Raw genomic sequence first — 16824 nt, 5'->3', positions numbered from 1 at the left:
CCTTGGAGTTGTGTAATATGGTCCTAATCTTCCTGCCCCAGCAAAGTGTCTTCCCCACTGGCTGAAAGAAAAAAGGCAGTGGGGGATGGGCACAGTGCAGGGGTTGGGGGACTGACAGCCCATACTGTTCTTTGGGTACTAGATCTTTCCAGCAGGCTTCTGGGCTCTCCTTACTCCTGTTTGTTGAGAATGAGCCATGTCCAGGAGCCTGGGGCTTCGCTGGGGAAGATTCTGGGGGTGGGCCTATAGCCTTGCTACCCTGTGCTCAGGACCAGGTAACGGGGTATGGGCTACATAAACCTATCAACCACGAGGGGGGTCTGACTCCATGTGGGGAGCTGGCTGGTAGTGGGTACATTCCCACTGAAACAGGGATGCGCCCTCTGAGTTTCAGGGGCACAGGGGACAGATGAGAAGGAGCGGCAGGTCATAGCTTTCTTAGCCCTCCCCCAAGTCCTCCACTGTGACTATGGGAAGGTCTGTGCCCAGGGCTGGAGAAGAGCAGAGGTGAGACAGGGGCAGAGAGGAGAGCCCATGGGCTGTCTCTGGGGTGACAGAGGTTGGGACTCTGCCTCCCCGTTTTCCCACCCACCTCCCGGGCCTCGGTTTCTCCTTTTGGTAGCCTGGGGATAATGCCATGTGTGCTGCCCTCACCCGGGGGAGGGGGAGGATGAAGGATGAGGGTGTGCCCCGGGCACTGGAGGGGGGTGGAGGGTCTCTGGCCTCATGAGGGGTGGGGCGGAGATGTAGAGAGGATGAGCAGGCAGATGGTATGGGATGGGAGACCCACCTGGACATGGGGTGGGGCAGGCGGGGGGATGAGCTTGATGGGAGAGGGAGGCATGCCGCTGGTATGTGCACAGGGCTGGAAAGAGTCTTGTTCTGTCATCATCCCCTGAACCAGTCCCCAAGAGTCACGCACCAACCGTGCTCCACAAAAACACGGAGAGAAGAGGAGAAAGCAGCGAGAAGTGCAGAGGCCCCTGTCTGGCCCAGACAGGGGACGGTCACCTGGATTTGGACCCCCATTTTCAAATCCCCCTAAGTTTTCTTTTTTAAAACAAAATTCAGCATCCGTGCCACTGTTTATTTTGGCTCTGAATTCCAGAAAAACAGGAGGGACGGAGTGTGCCTGCTTTTCAACACTCCCTGCGGGGCTCTGAACCAATACACAACAACAAGTGTCAGAAAACCAGGAAGGAAAACTGATTTTTATAGAAACTGGCATGAAACTGACCAGTCTAGTTTCATTATCCAAGCTAAGCGGAAATGCAAAACAATCAAAATAAAAAGTAAACAAACAGCACAAATGGTAAGACGTGAGCTCCGTTTCCTAGACTGTCTCCTTTCAAATCCGTGCGGGTGTCATCAGGAATCCCAAGAGGCCTGCCCCCCCTTCCCTCCCGGCTCACCCGCCCCCAGAACGGCCTCTGGGTTCTGCCCTACCCCCCTCCCCCCTGTCCTTCTCCAGCACAGCTCTGAGGACCTGCTCTCCTGAAAGTGAGCCTCACCGGGGACACCCCTCTCCCCTGAGGGCTCAGAGAGTCAGGGAAGCTGGTTCCAGGAGCCCTGGCTGGGGCTGATGTGGGGCAGGTTGAAATGGGGAGGTCGTGGTTTTGGGTACCAACTTCAAGTTCTAAGTAGTGAACCCCAGTTGCCCCTGGGACACCATCTTCACAACGATTGAGGCTCCTGCCCTCTGCTTCTCTGACTTAGCTGGGTGTGACTCAGAGGGTCCTAGGGGTACAGCCTTGTGGCAGGACCCTGTGGAAACCCATATTGCTCATCACACCCCTTTCCACACTAAACACTAGCACTGGAGCCCTGGGCCCCCATGGCCTTCCTCAGCCCCGGCACCTGTCCTGGGTGGCTGAAACCTTCCCAGCCTGGAGCCAGGGCTGATCTCAGTGATGCTGGATTCCTTCAAGGTTTCAGTGTCCGAGGGGCTAGGGAAGAGGAAAGGCCTCCACTACCAAGGAAAGTGTGTGTGTGTGTGTGTGTGTGTGTGTGTGTGTGTGTGTGTGTGTTGGGGGGTAAAAGAAGAGGAGCGGACAGGGCTGGGGGATGTCTGTGAGGTATACAGAACCTTTATGAGTTTCTATAGATCAACTGCAGAGAGCTCAGAGCGTTTTCATGGCTAGAATGTTCCCTGGGGTCTGTTGCATGAATGTGTGGCAGCCTCTAGAGGCAGAAGGAGAAAGATGAGGGGCTGAGTCCAGGCTGAGAACTTCCCTGGGGGACCTGCTGTTGCTGCTGGGACAGTCCCCGGAAATTCAGGATGGGGGAGGCCAGTAAGGGGATGGCAGCAGGTGAAGGGTGGGGCTGGGGGGGAAGCCAGCAAAGGAGGCCCGCTGGGGCAAGAGGCACAGATCCGCCTGGCAGTCCGGGCCCACCTGGCCCAGCACTGAGGGGGGAGTGTCAAGGAGGCACGGCCCCTCATTATCACTTTGTGAGGTGGAGGGGTCTTGGGCTAAGGCTGTAGTCAATGGGGAGATGCAGCTCTGGAACTGGAGCCCAGAGGCAGGAGAGCTGAGAAGTGCTGAATCTGACCTTGTCTGTGGGGAGGGCAAACGCCTCTCTCTAAGCTTCCACCAATACTCTGGTGGCCTCTGCCCAGATGCCATGGGAATGGGGCAACTGTGGCACCTCGCCAGGGTCCTAGGCTTGGGGTGCTTTGAAAACCCGAAGTTAACTAGTGCCCCCCACCCCTCCCCAGTCTGGCCAGAACCTGGGCTGCCCTCACCAAGCTCTCCCTCCGGCTCCTCACTCACCCACCAGAGTCTGTCAGGGCTCGCTGTGGGTTCAGCTGCGTGGATAGGACCCAGCTGGGCCTGAATAAGCCCTCCTGGGTTACTGTGGGCTCAGCTGTGCGGATAGGACCCAGCTGGGCCTGAATAAGCCCTCCTGGGTTACTGTGCCCCCGTCTGCCCTGTTCGCTAAGGGGAGCAGGATGGAGATCCTGCTGGGAGCCCCAGCCTGAGCTTCTCCTCAACCCTGACATCGCCCCCATTGGGCCACACCCAGAGCGGTATCCTCACTGGTGTCCTTTCACCCCACAGAGAGGGGCTGGGGTTGGAATGGAACAAGCAGCACCCAGGGCATATCTGGACACCAGGCAGAGAGAGCAGCCAGGTCTTGAGGCGAGCACTGGATGCAGAGTTCTCGTCTCCCCTCAAGGCTAGGAGAGCAAACCCTCCACTACCAAGGGTGCTGGGAATTGTGCTCTGCCTGACCCTGCCAAACTCTTCACTGCTGGGGAAGACACACCCTGGGAAATGTTCATCAGAACACAGTTTGGAAAGTTGCTGAGCGATGGGGGGAGAAAGAGGCGGGGAGACAGAGAGCGGGAAAGGGAGAGAAAGAGCGAGAACCCAGTGCCTAGGGCATAGACTGGCATCCCCATCTCCTTAAAAGTGTTGGTGAAAGCGTGGACACCGGGAGATGGGGTGGGCTGGGGCCTGAGAAACTGGCGCTGCAGAAGCCCCGAGCTCTTCAGGGTTGACTTCTCCCTAGATTCCCAGAAAGGGCTAGGGAGAGGGGCAAACCTCCCTGTCTACACCCCTTGGGGACCCCCTGTCCGTGGCTTGAAGCCGACTTTGCCTAGAGCCCTCCGCCTCTGCCCCAGCCTCTCTCGCCCTACTCTTGCCCTCTGCCCGCCCCCACTGGTCACTTACTTGCAGGAGAGCTGGTTGATGCCCTCGATGTAGTAGCAGACGCCTCCATTGACACAATAGGACTTGGCTGTCTCGTTGCACTTCCGGGCGTGCCCCGACCAGGATGACAGGGTGGTACTCACTGGAGGTATGAGAGACACGTGCCAATGACCCACTGAGACCACCTCTGGGCCCCAGGAACCACCTCTCTGCGGGCCCTTCACGGCCCATCTCAAAGCTGGAAGATCAGGAACTGCAGAAGTAGCTGGAGGGGAAGGTCTGGGGTTCCTCCCAGTCACCAGCAAGGCGGAGGGGAGGCCGCCAGGGGCTCGGACCGTTCGCCCAGCCCCAGCCTGCACCTGTACTCTGGCCCGAAGTGCTCAAACCCCAAAAGGCCAGGGAGATGTGCGATACTGGGGAGGGAGATAAGCAGCTGGTGGAAATAAGAGCCCGTGTCTTGCCTGCCTTTCTGGGGCTCCGCTGTTGGCGGATGAGACATGTCTTTTGTGGGGAACAAAGTCACGGGTGCAGGGAGGAGACCTCCACATCCATCTGCACCGCTTGGGATCTCGAGGTGGCCAGGAGGTGGCTGGAGGGGAGCTGGGCTTGGAGGGGAGCGGCCCCTTTCGGACACGCGTTCTCTAAGATCTCCAGAGACGTGAGGAGAGCCCTAGCTTCCGTGTCTTCCTCCTTTGTCCCAGAGAGGACAAGCCTCTCAGGACTGCTACAGAGGCCACTATGCCCCTCTCCATAAACACCAGGGTTTTCTTTGCCTCAGCCCCCCCCCCCCGTCAGCTACTGCGTCTGAAGGGAACCTCTAGGCCTCGACAGCCCAGGCTATAAATCCTGGAGGTCAGGTTGCTGGAGAGGAGGTGGGCTGGGGAAGAGGCCCGCAGGGTCGCTGGGATGTGGACACTGGGTGAGCGTGAGACGGAGCCTTAAGGCTGCTGACCCAGCCTGCGCAGCTGATGGGTGGGATTCATGTGATAAATGAAAGTAACTCTGGTTCTGCTCCCCCAGGGGATGGCATCTAGAAACCTGCTTTCAAGGGAAAAGTCTTGTCCCCAGTGTTGGTTTTCATTTGCGAGCTGACTCCCGAGGCCGTGTCTCCAGGCTGGGCAGCACCTCAGCCTCAGGGGCTCCGAGGGTCTCTGGCTCCCACCCAGCGGCGGCCTCCTGCCTGAGGTGGCCCACGCTACCCCGGCTGCTCCTGTCTCCTCAGGGGTGCCGAGCCCCTACCCGCCCCCTTCCCATGGCGATGGGGTTGAGAGGAGGAGGAGAAGGGCAGGCACTTGGCGCCCTCAGTGTTTAGACATGTGGGAGACAGATGGAGCGCGGGGACTGGGAGTATATACACAGCCCTGCCTCTGTATATGTCTGAGGAGCTCGCTGATAAAAGCCGGCGGGCAGGGCCCGCTCCCACCGTCCCCTCCACACCATGCCCGCTGCCGGGCCGGCATCCCTGAGCCCCACCGCTGCGGAGTCTCCTCCCAACACATGATGCCACACTCAGCTGGGACAGGAGGCCTCTGCTGGTCTCTGCCCACTCTGGGTCAGGGAGACCCAGGGAACCAAGAAAGGGACAGAGCAGAGAAATAGCTGAGGTGACCCTGCCTGCGAGTTGCAAAATCCGTTACTCTGGAGGACGCCAGAGGTTGCCCTGCCCTTCGGTTACGTTGCCAAGGAGGAGTGAAGGAATAGAGCCCGGGAACGCCTGTCCAGAGTCAGTGTGTGTTGCGACAAGGCCTCAGGGTTCCTGACGCCTGGCTGAGCATTCTCACTAGCCAGCTAGTCCCTCGTGGAAGAAAATATCAGCACCAAGGCTTGACATGAGCAGACGAAGGCAAATACGATGTGGACCACAGGCTTGGGTCCTCTCGTAGGCGTTGACTAAGGCCAAGAGGTCTCAGCCCAACTTGATTACCTCTGTGGTTGTGGGTGGCAGAGATCGCCCATGGCTATACTGAGTGAGCAGTGGCCAGCAGTGAGGATGGTGGCTGGGGCCACAGCTCTATACTTGGGCCTGTCCGCACGCATGTCTCTGCTCATGGAGGCCTTGGGAGGCAGAGGGCGACTCTGGAAAGGAGATGGGGCCTCAGCTGGGATGCGCGGCCCATGCTGCCAGAGCGGTGTCATCATGGGCACTGGGCCGGGGCGCAGAAAGGCAAAAAACATGGGCAGTGGGGGAGCCAGTCACAGAGGGGGTTAGGGGAAATGACCAGAGGTGTTCCCTCTTCAGAAACGAGTACCTGGAGGCCACCCCCTGTGATGGCAGGGCCTTCTCTAGTCACTGCAGCCCAGCCCCGCTGGTCGTGGAGGCTCAGGCCAGGAAGGTTCCCACACTGCAGACGTGCGTTCACGCTGTCGGGCGCATGCGCACTCCCAAGGCAGCACGCCTACGCTCCCTTGTCAGTGTGTCTGTATTTCTTCACTGCGTCCTCCCGACTTTGGGAAAGTGACATCTACACTCCAGGCTGGAGAGTCTGGCTGCTCCCTTGACACCCCCACTGGGATGGCTCCTAGTCTCCCCAGATGGGGCTCCCGATCACCTGCTTCCCTAGGCTTACTCATCTCACCGACTGAGCAGCACAGACCAAAGACCTGGAGGGCATCTTCCATTTCTTCTCCTCCTTTGTTTTCCCCGCCTATCTATCACTGACGCTGCCTTTCTACCTGCTCCCAAGGCTCTGCCCACGTGTCCCTACCACTTCCCAGCCCCGGCCTCCATGGTCTGTTTCTTGGATGACCACGACAGCCTCCTCACTGGTCTTTCTGCCCTCACTCTCGCCTTCATCTCTCACCTTTTTGCTTCCCTGCCATCAAAGTGGTCTTTAAAATAGGTAAAAGCGGTCAGTCACTTCCATTCTCAAAACCCTCCAATGGCTTTCATTTACCCTCAGAATAAAGGCCCCCAGCTCCTCTCCCACTTCATGTCCTGTCCCTCTCTTGCAGTATCTTCAGACTGCACCGGCTTAGTCCAGCTCCTCTAACAAGCCAGGGGTCTTCCTGTCCAGGACTTTCAAAATCTCAATGTCTCAGAGAGGCTGCCCAGGCTCTCCCCTTACTCTTTCTCTTAGCTGCGTACACTTACAGGACTTATTCTAACAATTAAATGACAAGCTCCTTCACCAGCATGTAAGCTCCATCTAGGCAGGGTCCATGTCTGTCTGGCTCACCAACCAACTCCAGTATTTGGAGCAGCGCGTCACAGGCAACAGGTGCCTGACAAGCATTTACAAATATTTGTAACGAGCAAATGAACATCTGATTTTTCGGAGTAAGGTGCCTTCTACTACCGTCCCAGGAGCTCATCTGGTCACCTTGGCCTGAGGACGATAACTTTTCTTTAGACTAAAGCATTGTCTCCTATTATACACAAATCTTCCTGGAAGGGCACCGGGGACGTGGAGATCAAAACCACAGTGAGATGCCACTTCACAGCCCCTTGGATAGCTATAATCAAAAAGATGGACCAGAAAAGTGGAGAATTTGGAATCCTTGCACCTTGCTGGGGGGCATGTAAAATGGTGCAGCCGCTTGGGAGCACAGTCTGGTAGCTCCTCAAAAAATTAAACAGTTACCCTATGGCCAGGCAATTCTACTTCTAGGTATATACCCAAGAGAACTGGAAACCTATGTGCACATAAAAACTTGCTCACGGACGTTACAGCAGCATTATTCATTAGAGCCCAGATGGGGGAAAGCTTGGATGACCCAACAACCCACATTGCGGAATGTGACAAACAATGTGGAATAGCCATGTAGTGGAACGTTGTGCAGCCATGAAAAGTAAAGGGCTACTGATGCAATATGGACGAACCTCAGAACCATGACGGTTGAGTGGAAGAGGCCAGTCCTAAAAGGCCACATATTGTATGACTCTAGTTATATGAAAAGTCCAGAATAGGTAAATCCGCAGAAGCAGAAAATAGATTTGTGGTTGCCAGAAGCAGAGGGGTGGGGGAATGGGGAGTGAATGCTAACGGGCATGGGGTTTCTTTTGGAGGTGATGAAAATGTCCTGGAATTGGTGGTGATGGTTGTTCAACCCTGTGAATACACTAAAAGCCACTAAATGACGTACTTTAAAAAGGAGAATTTTATGGTCTGTAAATTATACCCCCAAAAATTTGATTTAAAAAAAATGCCGGGGGGGGGGGACCTGGGGGGCTCAGTCTGTTCGGTGTCTGCCTTCGGCTTGGGTCATGAACCCGGTGTGCTGAGATCGAGCCCCGCGACGGGCTCCCTGCTCAGTGGGGAGCCTGCTTCTTCCTCTTCTTCTGCCCCTCTCTCCACTCGTCATCCCTCTTGCTATCTCTCTCTCTCTCCCAGATAAAATCTTTTTTAAAAAGTGCCTGGAAGAATGGCTAAAATCAAAAACATTAGGAGCAGGATGTGTTGGTGAGGCTGGGGAGAAAAAGGAGCCCGCCTGCACTGTTGGTGGGAATGTAAACTGCTGTAGCTGCTGCAGAAAAGAGTATGAAAGTATGAAAAATAGAACTACCATATGATCCCGTAATTCCACTACGGGGTATTTACCCAAAGAATATGAAGACACTAATTCAAAAAGATATGTGCACCCCTCTGCTTACTGCAGTGTTATTTACAACAGCCAAGCTATGGAAGCAGTCTGAGCGTCCATCCTTAGACGAATGGATAGGGAAGATGGGCTGTAGAATGGAATATTACGCAGCCCTAAAAAATGAAATCTTGTCATTTGCAACTTAGGTGGATCTAGAGGGTACAGTGCTAAGCGAAATTAGAGAAAGACAAATACCATATGATTTCACCCATGTGGGATTTAAGAAACAAACCCAAAGGAACAAAGAAAAAGACAAACCGGAAATCTCTTAGCTATGGAGAACAAACTGATGGTGACCAGAGGGGAGGAGGCTGGGGGATGGGGGAAATAGGTGAAGGGATGAGAAGTACATTTGCGGTGAGCACAGGGTAAGGTAAAGGATTGCTGACTCACTCTATGGTACACCTGAAGCTGATGGAATGCACGTTAATTTCATTGGAATTAAATGCCGGGAAGGGTAAGCCCAGGAGGCCTCTATCAGCCACGAGTGTCTTGGTGGCCGTGAGCTTTCTGAGGGTCGCTGCGGGAAGGGCCAGGAGACGCTCTCCCCGCTGCTGGCTGTGCAACTGCTCTTCTCCACCGCTCGTGGAGGATCCCCCACTTACTTTCAAGGCCCCGATCAAGTGATCTTCCTTCGTCAAGGCTCCCACCCGCCTGCCCAGTATGCCCCTTTCCTGTGGGTAAGGTTGCCTTTCCTCTTTCATGTGTCAGAACAGGCAGATGCTTTGAGTTGGGGTTTTGGCGTCCTGCCAGGAACTTGGAGGGACTTCGCTGGGAGCCAAGACTATGACTCCCCAGAGCTCTGAACCCGGTCTTTCTGAGTAAGGCCTTGCTGACTAGGTGAGCGGGAGAGCAGGTGTGTGTGTGTGTGTGTGTGTGTGAGAGAGAGATGAAACAGCCTTTCTAAGCCCCCAGGTGAGGGACAGGCCCAGAAGCCTCTGCAGGGCTTCCGTGGACCTGTGACACCCCAGGTCAAATCTGCTTCCCCTTTGGGGCGAAGCGAAGCCCAGCTTGACATCCTGGGACTGGTGCGGCCACCTCCGGACGTTCCCTAGTTCTCTTTCAACTGGGGGTGAGGCAGTTGGTTTCTCTAACTCTGAGGTGGGCTGGACCAAGCTGATTGTTTTATTAAAAAGCACCACAAACTCCTTGCTGACTCCTTCTTCTCCCAGGCAAGCGGGGAGGCCGTCTCTTGTGAGCCGGCAGGGCTGGGACCGCAAGAAGCGTCTGCTCTGATTCGGGGAAGGGGCCTCCGGCTCCGCAGGAACACAGCCAAAGCAGGCTGCCAAGGGCCCCAGCGATGCCCCTGGCGCAGCCCCTGCTCCTTGCCGCCCTCCCATGCCCTCTTCTGGCCACCACACTGCAGGAGCCCTGGCTTCCCTGGGGCCTGGGCGGGCCGGGCCAACCTTGGGATGAGTCACAGGGGGGCAGGCACAGCTGCCTGCCCCCCGCCCTCCACCTTCTCCCCAGGGCGTGGTTGCTGCAGGTCTCCTGGGCTCTGTGGGTAAACAAGGAGCCTGGGCATCTCTGCCTGTGGAAACGCGCCCCCCCCCCCCCCACAACAGGGGCCTCCAGATTCCCTGCAGTGGCCCTGTTCATAGCCCACGTCAAGGGTGGGGGCCTGCCATGGACTGAACAGGGCAACAGAAGAGGTCATGTGTGTGTGTTGGGAGGCAGGGGCTAGGTGCATAGGATGTCCACCTCTACATCAAACTCAGAACCCTAGAATTTTACGGGGAAGAGTCTAGAGATCACCTGGCTCAGCCTCGGGGAAATGGAAGACCAGAGAGGTGGAGTAGGTCTCCGGGCTCCCAGAGCTCGGAAGAGACCACAGCTCGGGACCCCCTGCTACTCTCCTGCTGGGCTGGAGGCAGGAGAGGCCAGGAGCCCTGGGGGCAGCACCTAGGCCAACCCCCCACTGCCGGGTCCCTGACTGATCAGAACACGGGCTGCTGAGGGCGGACAGGACCGCCTGTGTGGCGTGGGGCTGCGGCGTATCTGAGGGGTCTTCCAATGGTCTGCAGCCGCATTCCCCAAGCCCAGCCCTGGGGGAAGAGGGTGCCACTGTAGTTTTCTGCACAGGAGCCCTGCCCTCTTCCTCTGCTAACAGCACCCCTCGAGGAAAGCGACCCTCTGCAGGCTGGGCAGGGTCATCACTCACACCACTCTCCCTCTCCACCCCTCTGCACACACGCAAGCCTGGTGAGGATGCCACCCCGTCCCCTGAGGCCAGTGACTGGGCCAAGCGGGGAACTAAGCAGGATTCACAGGCACCCATCCTTGCGATCATGCCAGTGATGGAGAGAGAAGCTCTCTCTTTTTCCCCTGGGTGGGAGGCTGGGACAATGTAAAACCTGGAGCCATCCGAGGCCCTGGCCTCTTCTTCCCTCTCTGTTCCCCAAACATGGGAGAAGCCCATTTTATAGAAGGAGAGAACGAGGACAACACACCGTGGGAGAGGGCATTCTGAACCCTACTCCGAGTACTTGGGTTCTGTCATGTCTGGGCCCGGTTTTATCTCTGGGTTTCTCAGTTTTATAAACCAATAAATACACTCCTTAAGGTAGTTTTAAGTCGGGTTCTTGTCAGGCATGTATTTTAAAAAAGTATTAAGTGATCTCTACCCCCAACAAACTCATGAGCCCGCCAGGTGCTCCTTCTGTCCGTTCTAACCAAGAAAATCTTAAAAACAAGAAACATCAAGGCCCGAGTGGATCTAAGAATGTCTTCCCACTATGGCTGGAAGTAACAGGTGCTGGACACCTAGCATGGTCCATTTTCCTGGCCTTGGGACAGGTGGGGAGGAGCAGGGGGGCGGGAATCAGGTACCCCCTGCGGCCTGAGGCAGTCAGTAAGGCCTTGGAGCAGGTTATAAGTCCTTTTCTAGACTATCTACCAGGTGCCTACTATGTGCCAGGCACTGTGTTAGGCGATCAGGCGAGACACCCCCCCCCCCCCCACCCCGGAGCTCACGGGCTCAGTGTTTGCTAACTACTTTTACACTGCATAGCTCTCTCCTTAACCATCAGTTAGACTTGCGGCATAATATTTAACCTCTTTGGGCTTCAGTCTTAGAAATTATGAGCTACTCCATGGGTCTGTCAGGGCTCAAGAGGGAGTACGGAACGGGGCCTGGAGCACGCTCTCCGTGCACCGCGGCTCTCACTGTAACTCTGGAGGAGGCCTCACCCCAGCTCTCCCCAGTCCTGGCTCACAATTCCACTGAGAGGTCACACGTGCATGGCAAGTTCAGCAACAGGATGAGATTCGAAAACGATCTAACAGAACTCGAAGTACACAAGACCGCGACCGGCCAAGAAGTGGCCTGGGAGTAGGACCTGGGCTGGGACGGACGCTGTGCTGGGATGGAGGGGCTGGGGAAGCTGGTAGCCTGGGAGAGATGGCATGAGAGGAAGAATGAGAACAGACTGTAAGGGACTGACACAAGTAGGGCTGGAAAGATCGTGAGGGCCAGGTTGGTGGGAGCTGGGCTGTGGGACGAAGGTCTTGTTCCGTGGCACCTCGGGGTGGGGGCGTGACAAGATGAAAGCCTCTTAAGAGGCCACTGCTGTGGTTTAGGTGAAAAGAGCTGAAACCTGGGCTGTGTTGCCTTTGAGGTAAGGTTGGAGTGGGACGTACAGATGTGAGAAAGATCCAGAAAGAAGACCAGGATTTGGAGGCTTGGACCTTTAAGATACAGTGACAAGGGAGGCCAGGAGCCGGAGAGGCTGGGAGAACAGAGACCCATCACAGTACAGGACAGACAGGGTCTGCACCAGGCTTCCCTCTGAGGGTCCCGAGACAGGGAGCATTCCACATTCTCTTCAGATAATGCTGGACTCCGGGAGTCCTGGAGGGCTGCCTGGTGGAAGTACAGGCAGGAGAAGGCAGATGCAGGATTAGACTGACAGGGGCAGGACTGGAAGTGAACCCAAAGAACCAGGTAGCCAAATGATATGCTCTGTGTGTGGGTGTTGGGAGGAGACAGGCCATCTGTGGGATTTGGAGTTCCTGGGCTAGAGTGGAGGCGTGCGGCCTGAGGACAGGCAGCTCTGGCCGCTTTCCAGCCAAGGGAAAGCAGGCTGCCTGCGAGCCGACACTGAGGCTGCTACGGTGGAGGGGGGAAGCTGAGGGTGCCGTGGGCTTCTGACCTTGCGCGTTGTTAAGGGGGAGGCCCCCCTGCGGGAGAAGGGTCTGCTGTCCCTGAAAAGAGGCTGCCCGCAGGGGCCAACACAGCCAAGCCTACCGGCCATGGCCCCGGGGACATGGCTGCCTGCACCCGGGTCCCAGCAAAGCAACAGGCAGTCAGCTCCCACACGCCCAGGGCCTGCCTCTCCCTGGAGCCCCACTCTTGGCAGCCCAGCCTCCCGTAATTGCCTTCTAAAAATATCCTTCCCCCACCCCCACCTCTTGATTTCAAAATATTTAGTTTTCAGGATATTTAAAATGAGAGCTGGCGGCTCTTCCAGGCCCAGATAACAAAGCTAAACATTTATGCTTCGACTGCATTTCTCTGAATCGGCCCAGATCTTGGGGCTTGATACGGCAGCGGCGGGAGGGAGGGGAGTCAAGTGCAAGACGGAACATGTGCGGGCCTCCTGAGGGCTGGGGGGCAACCGGCCTGCCCCACCAAACCCCTGCAGGACCCATCCCTTTGGTGGGGGACCACCTACCGCTGTTGACATGGAGCCGGCCCCGGACGGTGTCCTTGCCCAGGATGTTCTCAGCCTCGCAGACGTACTCCCCAGCATCCTCCACCTTCACCTTGTTGAACTGTAGTCGCGAGTTCTTTCTGGGTAGGGAGGGGATAAGAGGGGGAGAGACGTGAGCCAAGGCCTGGGCTGGCTGTGGCTCCCCAGCAGTCACCCGGCGGTCACCTCTCCCCTCTGCAGAGCCACAGTGGCGGCGCGGGGTGGATGGGAAGTAGATTCTGGGCTTCCGGTGGAATGCTGAGTCCCCCGAGCCGGAGGGAGACCTGGGGGCTCGGGAGAGCACAGGGCACAGCTAGTGGCCGCACGTATGTTCTTCCTCTAGGAAGCCTCCTGTCCACTTTCCCGGGGCTGGACCTGCTTTGTCTGGGGGGAGGAAAGTGGGGTCTCCTAAGGAAGTCACATGACCACCTCTCTCCTTTCCTTTCGGTGTCCCTCCCCCAGGCCCCGTGTTCCCCTCAGAACAGGGCAGCCACTGCCTCACCAGTTACCTGGGCCTTCCCTCGGGACTGGCAGCCCTGCTGCTCTAGATACGCATGGCCTGGTCCCAGGTACCTGGGCAGGCCCCCGAGCTAACAGGCGCCCAGGACACCTGTGCCCAGCCTCCCAGTCCCAACAGGTGGCTCCCCTGACCTTCACCTTACCTGCCACTAGCAGTTCTCTGTGACTTCTCCCAGGGGCTTTAGCTTCCTTCCTTCCTTCCTTCCTTCCTTCCTCCCTCCCTCCCTCCCTCCCTCCCTCCCTCCCTCCCTCCCTCCCTCCCTTCACCCATTTAATAAATGGTTACTGAGTGCCTTCTATGAGCTGGAAGCTTGGATCCCTCAAGGGAACAAACAGATCCTGATCCTTATGGCCTGACTTGACCCTCCTGGCTAACCTGGAGATGGACAGGCAGTACAGATGGGAAAACTGAGTCCCAGAGGGGCTTCTGGACTGCAAAGGGACCTGGCAAGGCAGAAGCAGAGCGGGGCGAGGAGCCGGAGTTGGTGAGGACACGGGCCCCTCAGGGGCTCATGGACCACTTCCCAGAGCCAGAGGCTGGGGGGCTAGCCCCCTCTGCGAAGGGCTTTGCTTCCTGTCCCTGCATGCCGAGAGTTGTGGGGCCAGGCCTGGGCAGGGCCTGTGGACTGTGTGTGACTCCAGGCCACCAGGCCCTGGTTCCCCTCTTCTTTCCAAAGACCCTGCCAAACCTCTCCTTCCTTCCCAGGGTTTCTCTGTACCTGTCCCAGGGTGCCTGAGCTCTGCGGGGTCTGTTCACACCTCCCACCCCTCCCTCTGCCCCAGAGCTCTCCAGGGGCCCCTCTGAGCTCTGGGTAAAGCCTACTACCCCAGCCTGGGCCCCAGGGGCAAACAAGAGGTAGCATGAAAATTTCTTTACATGATGTAACCTCCTCCTCTTTTTACTCCCAAATTAAGACACCAGATTCCCAGAATATGTGTAGTGTGTTGGAGGGCTGGTGCAACAGGAGGGAGCAGTGCAGCTGCCACTGCCCGAAGCCCAGGGATGAAAAATAGAGCCGTGACGCTGATGGGGGAAGGACAGGGGAGGCGAGGCCAGGCCGCAGGTGCAGAAGCCAGCGAAGTGACCCCCATCCCCACGGGGGCCGAGCTTTGGGAACCTGTTTCCTGGGCTCACCACTGCCTCGGGGGCCTCTTCCCAGACCTCCTCACTCCAAGAGCCTCCAAAGGAGGGTCCATGGGGTTGTCTTGTCAATAGGCCCCGTTGCCGTGGTGATGTCCTTACCGATGTTTCTATGTTTCGGTGACAGCTGAGAGCCCCGTCCCTCCAACCCTTCCCCGCTCAAGCCAGTCTGTCTCCTTGGCCTGCTGTCTGCCTACAATACTCTTCTGTCAGTTCAAGTTTGCTCTTTTCATTAAACAGAGCCCTGGAGGCCCCTCTGGCTAAAACAGCATCTCCTTCCTGCCTTCCATCTAATCCAGTGCCACGAAGCCTGGCTGCCCCAGGACCAGGCTTCCCTCACTTCGTGGCCACCAGCAATTCCCTGACACTAGTAAGCAGAGCATGGGACCATCTGAGGGTCGCAGGGTCAAGGGATGGGGGTCGCCCATGGCTGATTTCACAGGAGCTTTCCTTACACCACATCCTAGGGAGCAGGAAAGGTGCAGCTAGGCTCGCAGGTATCTGGAGGGGTAAAGGCTGGAGACGGAAGGAAACCTTCGCACAGAAGGTGTGTGAGGCCTGTGGAAAGTCAGCCCAGGGCTCAGAGAGAGGTCTGCTCCTTTGAGGAGCTGGCAAGAGGTGAGTGGACAGAAACAACAGCGCGTCGGTGTGCTGGCTGCAGGCACCTTGGTTTCTCAGCTGGGTGAGGACCTGGCCAGTGCTGGGGAGGGGGCCCCAGACTTGCAGAAGAGGTCCTGGGGGCAGAGCTGCAGGGTAGGGGCTCTCCGGGTCTCTCAGCCCTGAAGGAGCAGGGGCCGCTACATTCCCTTGTCACTCCTAGCTCCAGTCGGAAACCCCGAGGATTCGGGACCCTCTCCCCCCTTCCTGGTAGGCCCGCTGCCCGCTTGCCACACTGACCCAGGCCTGGCCCTGCGATGGGTGCCCCTCCCCTGCTCCCTCAGCCAGGTTTACGCTGGCAGGGATGGGGCCTGGGCGGCCGCATCCTCCACCCGTCCGCACATTTTCCTCAGTGCCTAGCTCCTGCTGCCTGCCCGAGGGGCCTGTTGCAGCTTGCCCCTCATAAATAAGGGAACATGTGGTTCTGCAGGGGAGGGCCCTGTGCCCAGGGCTTGGGGGGCTGGTTTCCTTCCGGCACAGGAAGGCTTGGGTGAGACACCTCAGTGTGGCGGCCCCAGAGACAGACAGCACCAGCCAGGGGAGGGGGTCGCTGCAGACCGAGCAGCCGGGTCAGGACGGAGTGTGGCCTGGCAGAGGGAGTGCGAGGATGGCCAGAGAGCAAGCTGCAGCGTGGGCGGAAAGAAAGAGAAGATTCTGCCAGCAAGGAGACTCCTGCTCATGTCCCTGGCCCCCAGGCCAGGTGAAGAGAGAGAGAGAGAGAGAGAGAGAGAGAGAGAGAGAGAGTGTGTGTGTGTGTGTGTGTGTGTGTGTGTGTGTAAGTGACAGCAGCAGCCCTCTTTGCCACAGCAAGGCAATGAGAAGTTCTCCATCATGGCTCACTCCTCCACCCTGTCAACTCACTGCTGGGAGCCCAGGGGCAGGATGGGTAGATCGAGGAAGTTTCAGGAGTGCAGCCCTAATAGGAAGCAGGGGGCATGCTTCAGGCTCTTAGAGGTCCCCAATACCCAGGATAGAAAGACCTGACCAGGCCCTGTTTCTGGACTGGGTAACCCATTTGTCAGATGAGACTGAGGCTTGACCCGGACAGTAACTTGCTCAAAGTCTAGGTCAACCCAAGGGGTGCCCTGTGCTATCCTAGTGTCACCCTGTACCCAGGAGAGGAGAGCTAGTCCTGCAAGATTCTCATTGATCCAACACTGAATGCAGATCTCTGCCTGGCCATACAGGGCAGAGGGGTGTAGACAGGCGGCACCCAGCCTCTGAGGCTCTCTCATGCTATAGGGAGAGACGACCCCCCAAAATGCAATGAAACTATGTCCAAGGCACCATGAGCGGGGACCATAAGAGCTGCCTGGAGGGTTCAGGAAGGTGGTCAGAGGATATGACACTTAACCTGGGCCTGGAGAACTTTGCTAGGGACAAGGTTGGGGAGGGGGGAGCTGCCAGCACAGGGAACAGCTTGGGCCCACATCCGGAATCTTGATGAGCAGGGCTCAGGAGCACTGAGGTGTTGGGGAAGCATGGCAGTGACTTAAGGGGAGGAAGAGGGGAGGTGGAAGGGCCCGAGGCCCAGGCTGTAGCTGGCATACAGCAGGCTCTCAAGATCTGTCAAGTAAGTGAG

General features: G+C 57.3%; 1 protein-coding gene across 3 annotated transcripts in view; it reads right to left on the bottom strand.

Annotated features, from left to right (window-relative positions):
- The window catches only part of NRG2 (neuregulin 2), a 174902-nt gene that overhangs the window by 18031 nt on the left and 140047 nt on the right, over positions 1–16824 (bottom strand). For all 3 annotated transcript variants that reach the window (XM_087862218.1, XM_045794533.2, XM_045794534.2), the window contains exons 3-4: positions 12908–13026; positions 3675–3795 (exon numbers count right to left, since the gene is read on the bottom strand). In XM_087862218.1, the coding sequence (XP_087718344.1) occupies positions 3675–3795; positions 12908–13026 (240 nt within the window). The remainder of the gene's footprint in view (positions 1–3674; positions 3796–12907; positions 13027–16824) is intronic.

Source organism: Ursus americanus, chromosome 5 (assembly GCF_024610735.1).
Source record: "Ursus americanus isolate L20-20 chromosome 5, mUrsAme1.1.p, whole genome shotgun sequence".
In the NCBI taxonomy this organism is placed as follows: Eukaryota; Metazoa; Chordata; class Mammalia; order Carnivora; family Ursidae; genus Ursus; species Ursus americanus.
The sequence above is the reverse complement of the archived record's forward strand: the minus strand, read 5'-3'. Positions and strand labels throughout refer to the sequence as shown.